This window comes from Carcharodon carcharias, chromosome 16 (genome assembly GCF_017639515.1).
Source record: "Carcharodon carcharias isolate sCarCar2 chromosome 16, sCarCar2.pri, whole genome shotgun sequence".
In the NCBI taxonomy this organism is placed as follows: domain Eukaryota; kingdom Metazoa; phylum Chordata; class Chondrichthyes; order Lamniformes; family Lamnidae; genus Carcharodon; species Carcharodon carcharias.
This window is the reverse complement of record NC_054482.1, coordinates 30,772,197-30,791,844: the sequence shown is the minus strand read 5'-3', so window position 1 is coordinate 30,791,844 and position 19,648 is coordinate 30,772,197. Positions and strand designations below refer to the sequence as shown.

General features: G+C 49.8%; 1 protein-coding gene across 1 annotated transcript; it reads left to right on the top strand.

Annotated features, from left to right (window-relative positions):
• Positions 1-7,568: 7,568 nt before the first annotated feature.
• Positions 7,569-19,523, top strand: mrps14 (mitochondrial ribosomal protein S14). The gene is made up of 3 exons (XM_041207612.1): positions 7,569-7,708; positions 9,826-9,993; positions 18,016-19,523. Exons 1-3 carry the CDS (start codon positions 7,652-7,654, stop codon positions 18,196-18,198), a joined length of 408 nt encoding a protein of 135 aa, XP_041063546.1. The 5' UTR covers positions 7,569-7,651; the 3' UTR covers positions 18,199-19,523.
• Positions 19,524-19,648: the final 125 nt, after the last annotated feature.

Sequence of the window (19,648 nt, the reverse complement as noted above, 5' to 3'; positions counted from 1 at the left end):
AGATATGGCAGCACAGGTGGCAACAAAATACTTGCAAAAGTTATCAACAAACTTTAGAAAGCATCTTTTTACTGAGTCACCAGTGGTTCCCCTTGTCTGCCAACAATCCTTTGCTGCTAACCAGCTTTCCAGCTCCTGGTTACAGATTGGGTCCATAATGAATCATAGCTCCAGTGCTATGAAGGTGTTGGATTTCTGGGTGCATTCCACATTCATGATGTCACTGGGGAAAAGAAGTGATAATGCCATAGGTGGAACATCCTTTGTCTCTGTGTGATGAGCTCTGTACCTCACAAAAAATTCTTGTACTTGTGAGATATCCTTTTACACCAAAATAAAACTAAAGAGACTACTGGAAAGTGGGCTGATTGGATTTCCTAGCTATGACATTGTTTCCGAGAAACGAGACCCTGGCTGAGGTTGCTATGGGGATGAAAGGCAGGTTAAAAAATAAAGACAAATAGAAACTAAGTGGGGGTATCAGGTTACAACTTCTGGTCAGAAGCAGAACACAGAATTCTTGTGGGGAGAAAGAAACAAATCTGTCTCAGGAAGAGGTCAGGTTTCCTGTTTGGCAGAAATGGGGACAGGAGGCAATGCATGAGCTGGCTAATACAGTCTGAAACCTCGAAAGCTGTGTACATAATTTGGAGATGCCAAAGAACTGGGTGTTTTTACCAGAAGTGGCCAAGTGTGAATGTTATTGGCTGGTTGGTTGAGAAAGAGCTTTGGAAAACAACATAGGCAGGTTTGTCGGGACTTGAGGGAGAGGAGGTTCATTGAAATACATCTTGCTGATGATAATTGTACCCACGAGACTTGACAGTGAAAGCTGTTGTCGGATAGGGTTCCTGCAGTCATATAATGCCATCCATACTGAAGGGGAATGTTCATACTTCTGTATGACATATCTTTATTCTAAGTGAAATTCATTGTTTCTAGTGAAATACCCTTTACCTGTTAATGCATGCTTAATTTTGTGTTGATTTTGGATTTGACTGTTACAGTAAAAATTTTAAAACGTGAAATATTGTCCATCAATTCCTTTTGTCGGGGTCGTTTGGGGGTTGTTCTTTTCAGGTTATTGGTCGCAATGGGGATTGATGCTCATGGAGGCGTGGGATCTTAGCACTGGCAAATGGCACTGAGCAACACTGATGGCAACGGAGCAGAGGGTGGCACCAGGGACACGGTGCAGGAAAGTCACTCTGTTTTATAGGAGCTACATTCATTTGCGTGCAGTCACTGTCTTTTCTATAGGAGGATCTTTTCCCCTTTTGGGGAAATCTAGAACTAGGGTACATAGTTAAGGGCTCTCCCATTTAAGACAGAAATAAAGAGAAATTTCTTCTTTCAGAGGTCATTGATTATATCCAAGGCTAGTTAGACAGATGTTTGTTTGACAAGGGAGTCAAGGATTATGAGGGCAGGCAGGAAAGTAGAGTTAAGCCCGCAATCAAATCAGCCATACACATATTGAATGACAGAGCATGGTTGATGGGCCAAGTGGCCTACTTCTGCTCCTATTTCTTACATTCTTATGTAGGCGATACGTTTAATTTGGTGCAGTCACTCAATGCTATATTCAATACTGTGCCATTATTATTCCTCAGTATTATCCGCATTTTGTTCAGTATTAATCCTTGCCCATTTCATACTTTATTGCCTCCCAGTTACAGTGTGATGGATTTATCGACACCTTTCTCACCCTCTCTCCACTTTTCATGTCTCGAGCACCTAGACCTGCTCCTCGTTGCGCGTGTAATACTGAGACTGTGCCCCCCCAGCCCACTGGTGGTTCTATAGCTCCAAAAATAGTTTAGCTTCGTCCAGTATTTATGTTTTCCAATTAACTTCTTAGTACTGGGTGAAAAAAAAATGAGACAGTAGAGGGTTTGGATTCGGGAATGCAAGCATCATTTCAAAATTTGCAGGATGCACTAAACTGAGGGGTGGTGGGGGGTGGGAGGTCGGGGGGGAATATAATTAATACTCAGATGGACTGAATCAAAATACAAGCTGACGTTAATAAATTTGCAGAATGGATGTGTAATTGGCAAATTTATATCAGGATAGGTGTGTGGTTTGATGCAATTTTGTAGGAGGAATTACGCATAGGAAAATAAGACTCTAAGGCTGCAAAGTTCAGCACCAGGGTCCCGGAAACTGAAAGTGGCGGCCAAACTGCTCCTAAGCTGCCCTGGCGTGGCCCGTGAGTAGTACCATGCTTCTAAGGGTGCTAGCAAACGCATGCACTAGAAGCATGCAGGGGGTGCAGATTGCGACATGAATTAGCATTTAACGCAGGTCCTGTTAACGCCCTCTCTTAAACACTCCCAGATGAACATGCATTCAGTTGCTCGAGGGGCACATTCCCACCACCCCCCCCAACACCCCCCCCCCCCACCCCCCAACACATCTGATTAAAGGCATCAGCATGCGACTTTCAGGTGAAGTGCTTTTTGCTTTCTTCTGCAGCTGCGGAAGTATTGTTCACTGTGTTAGTGGAGCAGCTCTCACGTGTAGTCGGAATCAGAAGGGAGTGCTGCTGGGCATTCCCGAAGATTGAATGGGTTTTGAAGCCCTCTAAGTGGAATTGCTTTCACTCATGGGGGTAGTCAGATGCAGTCTCTGTAGGGGCATGGACATGGGGGACAGACGGCAGAGAGGGGAAACTAAGTGGGAGGAGGAACAACAAGGAAGAAGAAGAGGAGAAGGAGACCAATGAGGAGGAGGAAATGAATGGAGAAGGCATCTTGGACATCATTACACCGGATGGGTGCTTCATCAGGCTTTGATTCCCCTGAAAATATCCCCATATCACCACGGCTGCATAATTTCCCTGTCTCTCCATCCCTCTACTACTGACCGTCAGTGTTCTCTTGCCCAAAACCCTGAAATAAAATATACCATAACAAAAAACATTTATGAACAACTTTATCCAACAACTTTATTCAATAATACATACACATCTAACTATTCACCTTTGTGTATTACCTTAGTTCCTGTCTTGCAGGTGCCTGTGCCTGTCCTGGTGCTGCTTGGCGCTGACAACACTGACTGCAGCATGGCTGATGGATGGTTGTTGACTTTCACTGAGAGAGGCTGCTGATGGCCTTGCAGGGTGACATCTCGCAGCTTTGAATCTTGAGGGCCCAACTTTGGATAGCACCACATCAGCAGCAGTCAGGGCTGGGTGACTGAGGGGCCTCAGCAAGGGCATCAGTGGGCCAGTAATGTAGGAGCATGAATGCTGATTTTCCGAGAGAGGTCAGCAGAGCTATACCACAAAGCCACTGGCACTCCCCCACAGGGTGCACCACCACAATCCTAGTGATCTGTTGGAGCACAGGTGGTTGGATAACTGAGAGCCTTCATGCTCCTTTGAGCACTGGTGCCTGCAGCCATGACGGCAGCAGTCTGAACCTACATGGCACCAAGCTGCATGTTAACAAGTTTGAACCTCGTGACCTCAGTCTGAGCTTCCACTGCAGTACACAAACATTGGGTGGCTTCTACCTGTGCTGCGATGGAAACTGAGACATTGGCCGCTGGCTGCTGCATCACGGCAGGGTCTGCAAGCGCTGCCATGGAGCTGGTTGCCGTTTGCATGCTGAAAAAGGTGGTCTCCAATCTCTGCCTGAAGCCCTGAGTCCTCCATGCTCTTTGACAGTGACAGCAGGCTTTCCAGCAGGCCAACCAATGCACCAGGCATCTCTGTTCGCATGCCCATCAGCCTTTTCCTGTGGGCCGCCCCATCAAAACCTTCATCTGAGTCCTCTGCAGCAGAACTCGGGTTCAACATTGCGAGTTGGCACCTGCGCCATCCTTTCCCACTGGCCTGCCTGCAGCTCACCCATGCCTTGACTCACCATGTGCATATCCTTTCTCTATACTGCTTTGTAAAGGCCACGCAGTGCCAGTGTCTGAGCTGGTGCCTGGAATTGTCAGATGGTGCTCCTTCCTGAGATATCTACTCTTGATTGGATTGAGGCTGTACTGGCTGGTCAGACAACAGTTCTTGGGTATCTGAAAGCAGATAAGTGCAGAAGGGGAGGGCTGAGTGCTTTAAAAGGTGTTGGGTGGAAAGCATGGTCCTTGGTTACACCATCTGCACTTCATGCTAGATTGCAGGATAAGGGTCAGATGGGATTTGAGAAGGTGCCTGAGGCAGGAATAAACCATCACCCTGGATATTCATGGCAACGCTGGTTGCAATGGCCTCAGTCATCGCTGGCCCAATAATTTGCAGCACCATCACCTCCAAGGGGCCCAGGGGATGCAGATGTACCTAAGTCCTGTCGGTTCTCTGCTTCTCCCTCCTATTATGTGCAACGTATCTTGAAAGAGAGAGGGAAGAGTGTCAGTGAGGGTGTTGGGTAATGAGCCTGTCATAGCTGGAAGTACGTGAAGCTGTGAAATGTGGGGCTTCCAGGATTGGAGCATCTAAATGTTTCGCATAAGCCGGGATTGCTTATAGGGGGTGGGGGGGCATGATGCATTGAACAGCGAAGTTGGTGATGCAATGGTTAGGATAACACTTTTGAAAGGCGAGGGAGAGAGGGTTGAGGGAGGGAGGGAAGGGGTGAGGGAGGGAGGGGTGAGGGAGTGAGGGAAGGGGAGAGGTAGGGGAGGGGTGAGGGAGGGAGGGGCGCGGTAGGGAGGGGGCAGGGGTGAGGGAGGGAGGTGGAGGGGTGAGGGAGGGAGGTAAAGGGGTGAGGGAGGGAGGAAGGGGATAGGGAGGGAGGAGTGAGGGAGAAGGGGAAGGGAGGGGCGGGGAGGGCAGGGAGAAGGGGGAGGGAGGGGCGGGCAGGGAGAAGGGGGAGAGGAGGGGGGAGAGGGGGAGGGAGAAGGGGGAGAGGGGCGGGGGAGGGAGAAGTTGAAGGGAGAAGGGGGAAGGGGGAGAAGGGAAGGGGAGGAGAAGGGGGGGAGGGGAGGAAGGGGGGAAGGGAAGGGGGGAAGGGGGAGAAGGAGGGAGGGAGGGAGGGGAGGGAGAAGAAGGAGGGAGGGGAGGGAGGGAGAAGGAGGGAGGGAGAAGGAGGAGGGAGGAGGAGGGAGGGAGAAGGAGGAGGGAGGGGAGGGAGGGAGAAGGAGGAGGGAGAAGGAGGAGGGAGGGAGGGATAAGGAGGAGGGAGGGGAGGGAGGGAGAAGGAGGGAGGGAGAAGGAGGGAGGGAGAAGGAGGAAGGGAGAAGGAGGAAGGGAGAAGGAGGAGGTAGAAGGAGGGGAGGGAGAAGGAGGAGGGAGAAGGAGGAGGGAGAAGGAGGAGGGAGAAGGAGGAGGGAGAAGGAGGAGGGAGAAGGAGGAGGGAGAAGGAGGGGAGGAAGGGAGGAGGAGGGGAGGAAGGGAGGAGGAGGGGAGGGAGGAGGAGGAGGGAGGGGAGGGAGGAGGAGGAGGGAGGGGAGGGAGGAGGAGGAGGGAGGGGAGGGAGGAGGAGGAGGGAGGGGAGGGAAGGAGGGAGGGGAGGAGGGAGAAGGAGGAGGGAGGGGGAGGGAGGGAGAAGGAGGAGGGAGGGGAGGGAGGGAGAAGGAGGAGCGAGGAGGAGGAGGGAGGAGGAGGAGGAGGAGGGAGGGGAGGGAGGAGGAGGACAGGGTGGGAGGAGGAGGAGGAGAGGGTGGGAGGAGGGAGGGGAGGGAGGGAGAAGGAGGAGGGAGGGTGAAGGAGGAGGGAGGGGAGGAAGGGAGAAGGAGGAGGGAGGGAGAAGGGGGAGGGAGAGAGAGGGAGGGGAGGGAGAGAGAGGGAGGGGAGGGAGAGAGAGGGAGGGGAGGGAGAGAGAGGGAGGGGAGGAGGAGGGAGGGAGGGAGAAGAGGGAGGGAGAAGAGGGAAGGAGGGAGAAGGGGAGGGAGGGAGGGAGGGGGAAGGAGGGAGAAGGGGAGGGAGGGAGGGAGGGAGGGAGAAGGGGAGGGAGGGAGGGAGAAGGAGGAGAGAGGGAGGAGGGAGGGGAGGGAGGGAGAAGGGGAGGGAGGGGAGAAGGAGGAGGGAGGGAGGGGAGAAGGAGGAGGGAGGGACGGAGAAGGAGGAGGGAGGGGAGGGAGGAGGGAGGGGAGGGAGAAGGGAGAGAGGGGTGGGGGGAGGAGAAGTTGGAGGGAGAAGGGGGGGAAGGGGGAGAAGGGAAGGGGGAGGGGGAAGGGGGGAGGAGGGGGAAGGGGGGAGGAGGGGGAAGGGGGGAGGAGGGGGAAGGGGGAGGAGGGGGAAGGGGGAGGAGGGGGAAGGGGGAGGAGGGGGAAGGGGGAGGAGGGGGAAGGGGGGAGGAGGGGGAAGGGGGGAGGAGGGTGAAGGGGGGAGGAGGGGGAAGGGTGGGGAAGGAGGGGGAGGGGGAAGGGTGGGGAAGGAGGGGGAGGGGGAAGGGGGGAGGGAGGGGGAGAAGGGGGGAGGGAGGGGGAGAAGGAGGGAGGGAGGGGGAGAAGGAGGGAGGGAGGGGGAGAAGGAGGGAGGGAGGGGGAGAAGGAGGGAGGGAGGGGGAGAAGGAGGGAGGGAGGGGGAGAAGGAGGGAGGGAGGGGGAGAAGGAGGGAGGGAGGGGGAGAAGGAGGGAGGGAGGGGGAGAAGGAGGGAGGGAGGGGGAGAAGGAGGGAGGGAGGGGGAGAAGGAGGAGGGAGGGAGGGAGGAGGGAGGGAGAAGGGAGGGAGGGAGAAGGGAGAGAGGGGTGGGGGGAGGGAGAAGTTGGAGGGAGAAGGGGGGGAAGGGGGAGAAGGGAAGGGAGAGGGGGAAGGGGGGAAGAGGGGGAAGAGGGGGAAGGGGGGAGGAGGGGGAAGGGGGAAGGAGGGGAAGGGGAAGGGGGGAGGAGGGGGAAGGGGGGAGGAGGGGGAAGGGGGGAGGAGGGGGAAGGGGGAGGAGGGGGAAGGGGGAGGAGGGGGAAGGGGGGAGGAGGGGGAAGGGGGGAGGAGGGGGAAGGGGGGAGGAGGGGGAAGGGTGGGGAAGGGTGGGGAAGGAGGGGGAGGGGGAAGGGGAAGGGGGGAGGGAGGGGGGGAAGGGGGGAGGGAGGGGGGGAAGGGGGGAGGGAGGGAAGGGAGAAGGAGGGAGGGAGGGAAGGGAGAAGGAGGGGAGGGAGGGAGAAGGAGGGGAGGGAGGGAAGAGAGAAGGAGGGGAGGGGAGGGAGAAGGAGGGGAGGGAGAAGGGGGGGAAGGGGGAGAAGGGCAGGGGGGAAGAGGGGGAAGGGGGGAAGAGGGGGAAGGGGGGAGGAGGGGGAAGGGGGGAGGAGGGGGAAGGGGGGAGGAGGGGGAAGGGGGAGGAGGGAGGGGGAAGGGGGAGAGGAGGGGGAAGAAGGGGGGAGGAGGGAGAAGGGGGGGGGAGGGAGGGAGAAGGGGGGAGGGAGGGAGGGGGGAGGAAGGAGGAGGAGGGAGGTGGAGGGAGAAGGGAGAGGGAGGGAGAAGAATGAGGGAGGGAGGGAGAGAGAGAGGAGGAGGGAGGGAGAAGGAGGGGGCTGGAGTGGGGGAGCAGGGAGCGACTGTGTCGGGAGGGGTGTGGTGAGGGGGAAGCCGGTGTTGTCCTGGTAACGGCTCTGACCTGTCCTGCAGTATTTTCCCGCCTCTTACTGCGGGACGAATCCTGATTGGTCAGTTTAGGGTTGTCGGGACACGTGACCTTGGCGCGCGCGGTCCCGCCCGTCCTGGGCAGACGGGAACGCGCGGCGCGGTACCAGCGGGAGCGCGGACATGGCGGCGGCGATTTGTAGCCGAGCTTTTGGCTTGTTGCACGGAGCCGGACGGCAGGTGAATGAGCGGAGAGCGGGGCCCGGATCCGGCCGGTAATAGGGAGGGAGCGATAGCGGGGGAGACCGGGTCACAGGCCTCAGTGTCGGCCGGGGCCGGACTCTCCTCAGTCACAGAGCACTACGTTCAAACAGTGCAGCGCCGAGGGCCGGCCGCTGTGTCCGAGGGTCAGCCCCGAGATTCACATGCAGGCCAGACCCACAAGACAGCAGATTTCCCCCCCTACAGGGCATTGGTGAACCAGATGGGTTTTTAGCTTCATGGCCACCATTCCTGAGGCTGGCTCTATATTCCAGACCTGGTAATTAATTTAAATTCGTATCAACTACCATGGTGGGAGTTGATCCCATGTTCCAGGCATTAGCCCAGGCCTCTGGGTGAATTGTCCAGCGACATTAACACTGTCTCCCTCAATTTTCTGCTCATTACCACTTTGCTGTTTGTGCTGCTGAAGTTGGCTGCTGCATTTCCCACAAGATCACAGTACTGGCACTTTAAAAAAAATTCATTAGCTCTAAAGGGAGATTGTGAAAGGTACTATCAAAATCTTTCTCTTCTTCTGGACTCTTGGCACATAAAATTCTTATCCTCATCTTCTACTCCCTCCTTGTCTTTGACCCTCCCTATCTCTGAGAGTTTCTGGAGATCAGTGTCACTGTGAGCACTGCCCTCTCCAGCAGAGGCCTATTTATCATCCTCTGCTTTCTCTCCTTTACCACTGCACACTCCTTAAGCCCTCCACCTTACCACCTCCCTCCTGCCACATGTCTTCTCAAGTTTTGAGACTCTCCTTCACTCGTGCTTTTTAATTCCTCCTTTCTTTTTAATTTTCCTCCTCCTTTGCTCAGGGCTCAGTCAGTTTCCATCTCCTGTGAAACTCTAAGCTGCCATCCAGCGAGTGCTGTATGAATGGAAGTTAAAAATGTGTATGATTGCATTTTCATCAAGTGTGTGATCTAAATTAGCAACAATTCTTTCATGTCACAATTCTGTTGCCTTCTGTCAAAAGTGGAACTAAAATTTGCCAGATGCTGGTGCCTGTTCTATGATTCCTCTAGCTTCCCAGTGAATTTATTTTGAATGGATGCCTTTTCCATGGGTGAAGTTTATCCCTTTAATTGCTGTTTCCTGTCATATACCAACTTTGCACACAAATTCACTCTTTTAGAATCATACAGTGCAGAAGAAGGCCATTCAGACCATCTTGCCTATGCTGTCCTTTTAAAAGAACTATCCAATTAGTTCCTCTCCCTCAACCCTTTCCCCACAGTTCCTCAAATTTTTCCTGGATATATCTGATTTGAAGATTGCTTCCATGTGAAAATGAGAAAATATTCTGCAGATCAGATTAATGTATCCTCCCAATTGTGTGGAATTGATCTGAAAAGTCTTAATCAAACTTCAAATGAATGTGGTTCCACAGCACAAAACTTTACCTAATTTGCTACAAATCAATCTTACTTATGCAATGGAATGAGAGAAACTTTTTATTAAAAAGACACTGGTGCAGTAGCAAATGCTCTTGTATGTCTGTGGTAGGGTAGAGGGGGTTTTACTTGCACTTATTCTTCAACAGCTCTTTCTAACCTCAAGACCTCTACCACCTAGGAGGAGAAGGCAGAAGACGCAACTTACCACCTGCAAGTTCCCCTCCAAGCCACTCAACATTCTGACTTGGAAATTTATTGCTGTTCTTTCACTGTCGCTGGGTCAGAATCCTGGAGCTTCCACCCTAACAGCACTGTGGGTGCACCTACACCACATGGACTGCAGTGGTTCAAGAAGGCAGCTCACCACTACCTTCTCAAGGGCAATTAGGGATGGATAACAAATGCTGGCATTGCCAGCAAAGCCCACATCCTGTGAATGTATAAAACAAACCATGCTATGCTGGCGTAGAGGAGCTTGAATTGGGAAGTGTACTAGGCCCAGCGCTAGCTTTCCTCAAGTGCTGAAGAACACTGAGGGAGCCTGTGTATTTGAGGAGGTGGAGTGAGTATATACAGAAGTAGTTTGCAAGGTGTTTACTCAATGATGCTTCCTATCATTCTAGCATGTGTGATGCTAGTGGGATATAACTTTTCTTTTAATAAACACTCGTATTTTTCCTTTTGCAGCTGTTGTCATGGATTCCAGGAGGGAATGTGGGACCTGTTCGAAATTACTACGTGGACTGGCGAATGCTGCGGGATGTGAAAAGGAGGAAAATGGCCTTTGAGTACGCGGACGAGAGGCGGCGACTTAACGCAATACGGAAAAATACCATCTTGCCGAAGGAGCTGCAGGTATGTGCAGCTGAAGCAGGTGGTGGGTGCTGAATATTGAGAGTTTTGTTCTGCTCTTAGGACTAAGGCTCTTTTGCTAGGTACTGGGAGTTTACTGTGTGCTCGAGGCCAGAAACTGTTGGAGTGGTAAATGCTACAATGCCGTTAGCACTTCGGATAAAGGTGAGACCAAAAGGTGACATTGTATCATCTTAACCCACACAATGCCACATTGGAGTGGCGTTAAGTGGTTATTACTTAAACAGTGGGTTAATCTTGTGATGTATGATGCAAGGTTGTCTTTTAATGCCCATTCCTAATTGTTTTGAGAAGTTAATGGTGGATGTTCTCCTTTAATTGCTGCATTCCTTATGCCAATGCTACTTCAACAGCAGTGTTAGATAGGGAGTTCCAGGATTCTGACCCATTGACGATGGATGGGAAGTGATATATGTTCTGAATAGTATGAGGTGTGACTTGCAGGGTAATGTTTTCAAGACGTTGCTGCTTTCTGTATTTATCAGGGTTGGGAGGTGCTGTTGATCGAAGCCTCAGGATTCATGTGGACGTAACGCATTTGCTTGAACCATGAAAGCACCAAGCAGTCCATCATAGGTGTACTTTTTCTAAATTTGGATTGTTTCTTGAGCTGTGCACCATCAGGAGCTAATACTGCTGGTTTCAGGGTTATTTGTGTGGATACCAGCAGTTTGGGATAATGCACTAAGTGCACCGGCAATTGTTAAAGTGTACTGACTTAAGTGGGATTTCTTTCTCTGACTGCATTTTTCGATCATCTGAATTCCGACACGTGCAGAAACGCTTCGTTGCACTCGAACCTCTGAACCAGATCACCAAGATACTCTCAGAGAGTACTGGGGGGACGTGACCTGCTTACATTGCCTGTTGGAGCATTAGAAACTACCCGTCCATCTGAAACCTAGCCATGACAGGCAGCCATTGCTTGGCGTAAGTTCACAGACTCGTAACCGTGCCCCATGTAGCACCTTGCACCAGCTCTCATTATCAGATGGACAGATAGTGGGCATTGCAAGCAGGAGGCTCTGGCTGAGAGCAACTCACTTGGCACAAACCCAGGGACTGAAGCTAGTTTGGTGGCTCATACCTCTCATTATTTACCCACTATAATAACTGCTCCTCCTGCATTCACAGTTGGCATTCAGGATAGTACCTAAATGGTGCCAGAAGAGGTCAGTATATACCAAAAAAGTTGCATGATAATTAAGTTTTTTAACTCTTGCACCAAATCTAAAGCAAAATTTGAATGTAGATAGAATGTAGAACTATACTCAGGTGGGCTTCAATTCTAGTGAACACACATGCTGAAGAAAGGAAAAGATATCAGGCAGAGGTTCCAGTTTATGTGCCAAAGTGGTTGGAATTCAAGGAGTTTCAGGCTAGGTTACAGGAGCTGACGATAGTGCCTTGGGCCAGGCTGCAGGACAGGCGATAGTGCTTTGGACTAGGCTGCAGGAGCTGACAATAGTGCTTTGGGCCAGGCTGCAGGACAGGTGATAGTGCTTTGGGCTAGGCTGCAGGAGCTGGCGATAGTGCTTTGGGCTAGGCTGCAGGAGCTGACGATAGTGCTTTGGGCTAGGCTGCAGGAGCTGACGATAGTGCTTTGGACTAGGCTGCAGGAGCTGACGATAGTGCTTTGGGCCAGGCAGCAAGAGCAGGCGATAGTGCTTTGGGCCAGGCTGCAGGAGCAGGCAATAGTGCTTTGGGCCAGGCTGCATGAGCAGGCGATAGTGCTTTGGGCCAGGCTGCAGGAGCAGGCGATAGTGCTTTGGGCTAGGCTGCAGGAGCTGACGATAGTGCTTTGGGCTGGGCTGCAGGAGCAGGAGATAGTGCTTTGGGCCAGGCTGCAGGAGCTGACGATAGTGCTTTGGGCCAGGCTGCAGGAGCTGACGATAGTGCTTTGGGCCAGGCTGCAGGAGCTGACGATAGTGCTTTGGGCCAGGATGCAGGAGCTGGCGATAGTGCTTTGGGCCAGGCTGCAGGAGCAGACGATAGTGCTTTGGGCCGGGCTGCAGGAGCTGACGATAGTGCTTTGGGCCGGGCTGCAGGAGCTGACGATAGTGCTTTGGGCTGGGCTGCAGGAGCAGGAGATAGTGCTTTGGGCTAGGCTGCAGGAGCTGACGATAGTGCTTTGGGCTGGGCTGCAGGAGCAGGAGATAGTGCTTTGGGCCAGGCTGCAGGAGCTGACGATAGTGCTTTGGGCCAGGCTGCAGGAGCTGACGATAGTGCTTTGGGCCAGGCTGCAGGAGCTGACGATAGTGCTTTGGGCCAGGATGCAGGAGCTGGCGATAGTGCTTTGGGCCAGGCTGCAGGAGCAGACGATAGTGCTTTGGGCCGGGCTGCAGGAGCTGACGATAGTGCTTTGGGCCGGGCTGCAGGAGCTGACGATAGTGCTTTGGGCTGGGCTGCAGGAGCAGGAGATAGTGCTTTGGGCTAGGCTGCAGGAGCTGACGATAGTGCTTTGGGCTGGGCTGCAGGAGCAGGAGATAGTGCTTTGGGCCAGGCTGCAGGAGCTGACGATAGTGCTTTGGGCCAGGCTGTAGGAGCAGACGATAGTGCTTTGGGCCGGGCTGCAGGAGCTGACGATAGTGCTTTGGGCTGGGCTGCAGGAGCAGGAGATAGTGCTTTGGGCCGGGCTGCAGGAGGAGATAGTGCTTTGGGCCAAGCTGCAGGAGCAGGAGATAGTGCTTTGGGCCAAGCTGCAGGAGCAGGAGATAGTGCTTTGGGCCAAGCTGCAGGAGCAGGAGATAGTGCTTTGGGCCAAGCTGCAGGAGCAGGAGATAGTGCTTTGGGCCAAGCTGCAGGAGCAGGAGATAGTGCTTTGGGCCAAGCTGCAGGAGCAGGAGATAGTGCTTTGGGCCAGGCTGCAGGAGCTGGCGATAGTGCTTTGGGCCAGGCTGCAGGAGCTGGCGATAGTGCTTTGGGCCAGGCTGCAGGAGCTGGCGATAGTGCTTTGGGCCAGGCTGCAGGAGCAGGTGATAGTGCTTTGGGCCAAGCTGCAGGAGCAGGTGATAGTGCTTTGGGCCAGGCTGCAGGAGCTGACAATAGTGCTTTGGGCCAGGCTGCAGGAGCAGGCAATAGTGCTTTGGGCTAGGCTGCAGGAGCTGACGATAGTGCTTTGGGCTAGGCTGCAGGAGCTGACGATAGTGCTTTGGGCCAGGCTGCAGGAGCAGGCGATAGTGCTTTGGGCCAGGCTGCAGGAGCTGACGATAGTGCTTTGAGCCAGGCTGCAGGAGCAGGCGATAGTGCTTTGGGCTAGGCTGCAGGAGCTGACGATAGTGCTTTGAGCCAGGCTGCAGGAGCAGGCGATAGTGCTTTGGACTAGTCTGCAGGAGCTGACGATAGTGCTTTGGGCTAGGCTGCAGGATCAGGTGATAGTGATTTGGGCCAGGCTGCAGGAGCAGGCGATAGTGCTTTGGGCCAGGCTGCAGGAGCAGGCGATAGTGCTTTGGGCCAGGCTGCAGGAGCAGGCGATAGTGCTTTGGGCTAGGCTGCAGGAGCAGGTGATAGTGCTTTGGGCTAGGCTGCAGGAGCAGGCGATAGTGCTTTGGGCCAGGCTGCAGGAGCAGGAGATAGTGCTTTGGGCCAGGCTGCAGGAGCTGGTGATTGTGCTTTGGGCTAGGCTGCAGGAGCTGGAACACAGGTGGACTGATGCGAAGGGCCATTTGCAGCAGAGCTTTCCCCGGTCCAGGCAAAGAGCTGAATTGTAAATTTGAGGCCTTGGATAGAAACGGTGAAACATCATTGTAAAATATTCCTGAAGAGATAGTTGAACTAATGAAAACTCTTTCCTCTGATGGGGGGAGCCTGGAACAAGGTGACATAACTTTGAAATTAGAGCCAGGCCATTCAAGGATAAAGTCAGGGGGCACCTCCTTGTGGATTCAAACCCCTCTACAGACTTAAGGAGATGGAATTTCTGATGTTGTGGGGGGAGGTGCTTCTCGCAGTCAGCCACTGTAACCTCTGTAGAAACTATAAAAAATTGTTAGTTTAATCATGGTTACCTGTGGATCTGTCATGGATATGACAGCAGGTGTGTGGCAGAAGCCCTTTATGGAAATCTGTTTCCGTGCCATAGAGAGGGTCTAATGCAGTTCACTGAGTGACCTGGCTAACATTCCCCTTCCAAACAGCACAACTATAAACATGTTAACTGGTCATTTATCTAATTTGTTGATTGTGGGACCTTGAGGTTTCAAATTGGCTGCCTTGACTGCACTTAAAAAGTAATCCACCCCTTGTGAAAGTATTTCTGGATGCTCTGGGATGATATAAAACCTGGAAATATTGTGAACTGTGAGGAGGATAGTGACAGATTTCATTAGGGCATAGACAGGCTGATGGAATGGGTGGACATGTGGCTGAGGAAATTTAATACAGAGAAATGTAAAGTGATTCATTTTGGTCAGAAGAACAAGGAGAAGCAATATAAAATCAAGGGTACAACTCTAAAGGGGGTGCAGGAACAGAGGGACCTGGGGGTATATGTGCACAAATCATTGAAGGTGACGAGGCAGGTTGAGAAAGCGGTTAAAGGCATTATAAGTTGAGGCATAAAAAAGCAAGCAAATTATGATAAAGTTGTAGAAAACACTGGCTCTGCCTCATCTGGAGTATTGCCTCCAATTCTGGGTGTCATAATTTAGGAAGGATGTGAAGGCACTGGATAGAAAAGATTCAGAAGAATGGCTCCAGGGATGTGGGTCTTCAGTTACATGGATAGATTGGAGAAGCTGGGACTGTTCTCCTTAGAGAAGAGTAGGCTGAGAGGAGATTTGATAGAGGTGTTCAAAATCATGACGGCTTGGACAGAGTAGTTAGGGAAAAACTGTTTACGATGGCTAAGGGGTCAAGAAGTAGAGGACACAAATTTAATGTGAATGGTGAAAGAGCCAGCAGCGACATGAGAATGCAGTGAGTGATCAGGACCTGGAATGCACTGCCTGATAGAGAGTTGAAGGCAGATTGAATTATGGCTTTATTATGACACAGCCGATGGCAAAGACTGAGTTGTTCAAATCCCAAAGGGAAACTTGAAACAACTATCATGACCTATTTTTGCAGTTTGTATGTTTCAAGATGCAGGCTTTGAATTCAGTAGTAATAATACCACCAAGTCTCAAGAGCGTTTTTATAAAACAAAATTAAACATTTATTAATACAAGAAAGATTGTAAACACATTCACGCATCTGCAAAATTACTACTATAATAACTACAAAAATCCCCTAATTGGTCTGACTCTGTTAGATGCCTGGTAAGGTAACAGTAAATCTCATAGATTTAAACAGACACCTGGCAAAGCACAACCTGGACAGCCAAAAACACTTTCAAAATATGTTTCTTTCAGCTCTAGGTCCTTGTAGACAGCAGCTTTTCATACTTGTTGGATCTTAAAAGGCCTCTGCCTCACCCACAACCTCCTTTCTCCTTTATACATATCATCTTTTTCATTGTATCACTAGGCTTTAATTTTACCTTTTCTAACAATAACATCCTTTCATTCCACCAATTTTATTAGTAAGCTGGAAAAAAACGCATTGTTTGGCGTCTTCTAGCTAGGTGCAATATTTCACCCATTCTTCTTGACACCTGTGTTTCTAACCTTCCCCATGTTTATCTAATTACTATTTCAAACCTACTTCTTTCTATACATCGAAGCCTCTAGACCAGCTGGCTTTGATCCAGTTGAGGTGTTTCTCATGTGTCGGTGCAGACTCGATGGGCCGAAGGGCCTCTTCTGCACTGTATGATTCTGTGATTCTGAGAGACATATACACAAACTCTATTTTAAAAAATAATTTCCAATAACTTTATAGACAATATCTCTTCATGACATCCCCCTCCTTATCAACAAATGAACCGCCATAATTTTAAAAGACGGCTTCATTTTTAATAACCCATCTTGCATTATCTCCTATACTTATTACACAATTACACTCCCAGATGCATCCTTTAACATAATATATATACAAATCCTTGGCATCAGCAGAAATCATTCCAGTTCAGAGTCCAGGTTTTAAGATGTCCAACTTTCCCTTTAAGCTTCAAACTCTTGATAACGCATCTGCGAACAGATTCTCTCTACCAGCAACATGTATAATCCGTAGACTAAATGGTTGCAATAATAAATGCTCCATCTGAAGAAATTTTAAAGGATTTTGGTCTGTATAAACATTTGTTTCTGACGAATTGTTTGCCACATTGATTTCAAAATGCTGCAGTGCTAACACCAAACTCAATGTCTCCTTTTCGATTGTTTAATATCTCCTCTGTTGTGTATTAAACCTCCATGAAAAATACCCGATTGGTTTTTCAATTCCAGTGCTGTCATCTTGTAACAGTACGGCCCCAAAACCTATATTACTTGCGTCAACGGCCAACTTGAATTGCTTGGCATAATTGGGTACTGCCAGAACTGGTGTTGTAGTTAATACAGTTTTCAAACTATCGAATGACTTCTGACACTCCAGTATCCATTGAAACTTCTTGTTTTTGAATAGTTCAGTCAGTGGAGCAACCACTTGGCTAAAATTTGGTACAAATTTCCAGTAAAACCCACTCATGCCCAGAAATCTCAAATCTTCTCATTTTGTTGTAGGCACTGGGAAATCCACGATAACCTTGACTTTCGCATCTCTTGGAGCCACCTTACCATGTCCAATGGTATGGCCTAGATATGTAACTTGTGCTTTTGCAAATTCACTTTTAGCCAAGTTCATCACCAAATTAGCTTCTTGTAGTCGAGTAAATAATTCTTCCAGATGTTGTAAATGCTCCTCCCACATCTGACTGAAAACAGTTAGAAAATCAACATAAACAGGACAATTGCTTAGACCTGCAATTACTTTGTCAGTCTTTGAAATGTCGCAGGTGCATTCTTCAAAGCAAATGGCATGACTTTAAACTGAAATAGTTCATTTGGCGTCACAAAAACTGATAGCTCCTTTGCCCTCTCTGATAACTGTATTTGCTAATATCTTTTTAGCAAGTCAATTTTGATTGTCCCACTTTCTCAATACAATCCTCCAACTGTGGTATAGGATATGAATCCGTTTTTGTCACTGCATTCACTTTTTGATAGTCCACACACAGTCTTTGTGTTCCATCCAGTTTCGGTACTAGTACAATAAGTGAATTCCAGATACTGCAACTAGATTCAATGATATCATTTTGAAGCAGGAAGTCAATTTCTTTCTGTATTTGTGATAATTTTGCTGGATTTAACCTATAAGGATGTTGCCTTATACCTGAAAAGGTTTGCAGAGTTACAGGGCAGGGGCTGCGGGATCAGCTGAGTTGTTCTTGCAGAGACCCAGCAAAGAGACAATGGGCCAAATGGCCTTCTGTACTGTAACTGTTCTATGATGAGCTGGTTGACCTTGATCAGTCTCTCTGTGCATGTTTGTCTGTGTCTCACTTTAGATGGCACAATGAAAAATGCCAAAACATAAAATGACCTTGGCTGTTGAAACAATCCATATGCTTTCAAATAAAATAGAAAGTTACTACTTCATAGCTGTAAAACTGCTTTCTACACCTGTTAGCCTCTTCAACAGCAACTTGCTTGGCAGCCTTATTGTATTAAACAATCCCAAGGCATTTTCACAGGAATGTTATCGTATAAAAAAACTGACACACAAGGAGACACTAGGATAGGTGACCAAAAGCTTGGTCGAAGAGGTAGGTTTTAAGGAGTGTCGACAGAGGAGGAAGAGGAGAGATTAAGGGAGGGAATTCCAGAACATATGGCTGCCAATGGGACAAAGGAAATTAGAGATGTAGATGAGGCCAGAATTGGAGGAATGCAGAGATCTCAGGGAGAGGAGTGGGTGATTGTAGGGATGGAGGAAGATGTAGAGATAGGGAGTGAAGAGGTCATGGGGAGGATTTGAACACAAGCATTGCAAACTGAATATAGGCCTGTGAACTGGTCTTATTTCAAATTGCAGTAAGTGACTAGTGCTGTATCTTTTACTCACCGCAATATTGTATTCCTACAGGAAGTTGCCGACCAGGAGATCGCTAACCTGCCGAGAGACAGTTGCCCGGTTCGGATCCGCAATCGCTGTGTTCTCACCTCTCGGCCGCGGGGTGTCAAACGCAGGTGGCGTCTCAGCCGGATTGTGTTCCGCCACCTTGCCGACCACAACCAGATGTCTGGGATCCAGCGTGCCATGTGGTAGCACCACTCCTGTTTGTGGGAGGGTGGGTTTTGGCTCAAACAACTCCCACTATGGGACTAGTATGAAGAGCATTTGTAACAATTACTGGATCACATAACTTCCTTTCCCGAGATGGGTGGGGCAGGGGCTGGGTGGTGTTGGTAATGCATTACTCCTACATTACTGCAGTAACTACACTTCAGAAGTGTTTTATTGACTGTAGAATGCTTTGAGATATTCTAAAGTTGTGAAAGAGACTATATAAATGCAAGATTTGCTGGAATGAGGGAGATGCTTACCCCTCTGTTATTCGGCCTAACCTCCCTTCTCCTGAGAAATTGACCAGGGTGCAGTTCCATGGGCATGGGCAGTACCACCTTACCTAAGTGGTTGATCTCTGTTTGAGCCTGGGCAGTGAGTACTGGCAAAGGGAGCTAGCACCAGGCACGGTGTGATGGACCGACTAGCCTCCTGTGTGAAACAACAGCATTGGGAAGCAATTTCACTGAGGGACTTCACAGTTGTGCCTGTACCCGAGCCAGTTGTCCTGATGCTTCACTCCAGTTGTGCCCATGCTGCAAACGAACACTTGTAACCGAATTAAAAACAGGAAATTCTGGGAATATCCTGCTGCTGACTATTTCCAGCATTTTCTCATTTTATTTCAGATTTCCACAACTGAATGTTTGGTGAAAGTTTCTTTTATTTTTAATTTCCTCATTTTCGAAGAAGACCTGCTCTTTAAAGAGGCACCAGAAGTCTATTCTTGCTAGAATAAGATGTGTTTTAAGTTTATCAATATTTATGATGGACGGCAGTAATGAGTTTATAAGGAGCTGTATTATTCAAATGACCTAAGGGTAATTTGCAGTCTGCTGTATAGCATCCAACATTAAAATCTACAAAACTGAGTTAAAGGGACATTATTTGCATGGCAACCTATTTGTTGGGGTTGGGGAGTGATGAGCAGTAAGTCTGTTTTTGTTAACCACGACATCATGTGCATTTGATTCAATATATTTGAGTGTAGTCCACATCATGTTTGGTAAATAATATTTTGTTTGTACAAGAGCACTTCCAGCCTTAATCAAAATCAATGTGATGTCACTTCAGCTGTGTCCCTTGAATATCCTGGGGTGGTGTGTGGGGTGCACTATACTCAGCCATGTCTCTCGGCTGCACAGTAAAACTTATGGCAGGGATAGTTGCCACATTTAAATTGCAAATATTTGCTCTTTGCATTTGTACAAAGGTTAGTTTTCTGTAATGCTCTGAAGAACACATGGTAATGATGTGACTTTTAAACTACTTGTCTCACTTGAACTCAATAAAGCTCATTCCAAGGATTCTGCTGATCAGCTAGCTTTCTTTGCTTAATGATTACCATCTTTGCTCAGTCACACTAGACAAATAAAAATCTATTCTTTTGCCCATTTCCCTCTTGCAGCTTTTATGGAGGACAGGAGACAAG

What these genes read in the sequence shown, in the direction of transcription:
- mrps14 (XM_041207612.1), top strand. Translation starts at nt 7,652, where the DNA reads ATGGCGGCGGCGATTTGTAGCCGAGCTTTTGGCTTGTTGCACGGAGCC. An exon ending in TGCACGGAGCCGGACGGCAG is followed by an intron (nt 7,709 to 9,825) that starts GTGAATGAGCGG and finishes TTCCTTTTGCAG; the next exon opens with CTGTTGTCATGGATTCCAGG. An exon ending in TCTTGCCGAAGGAGCTGCAG is followed by an intron (nt 9,994 to 18,015) that starts GTATGTGCAGCT and finishes GTATTCCTACAG; the next exon opens with GAAGTTGCCGACCAGGAGAT.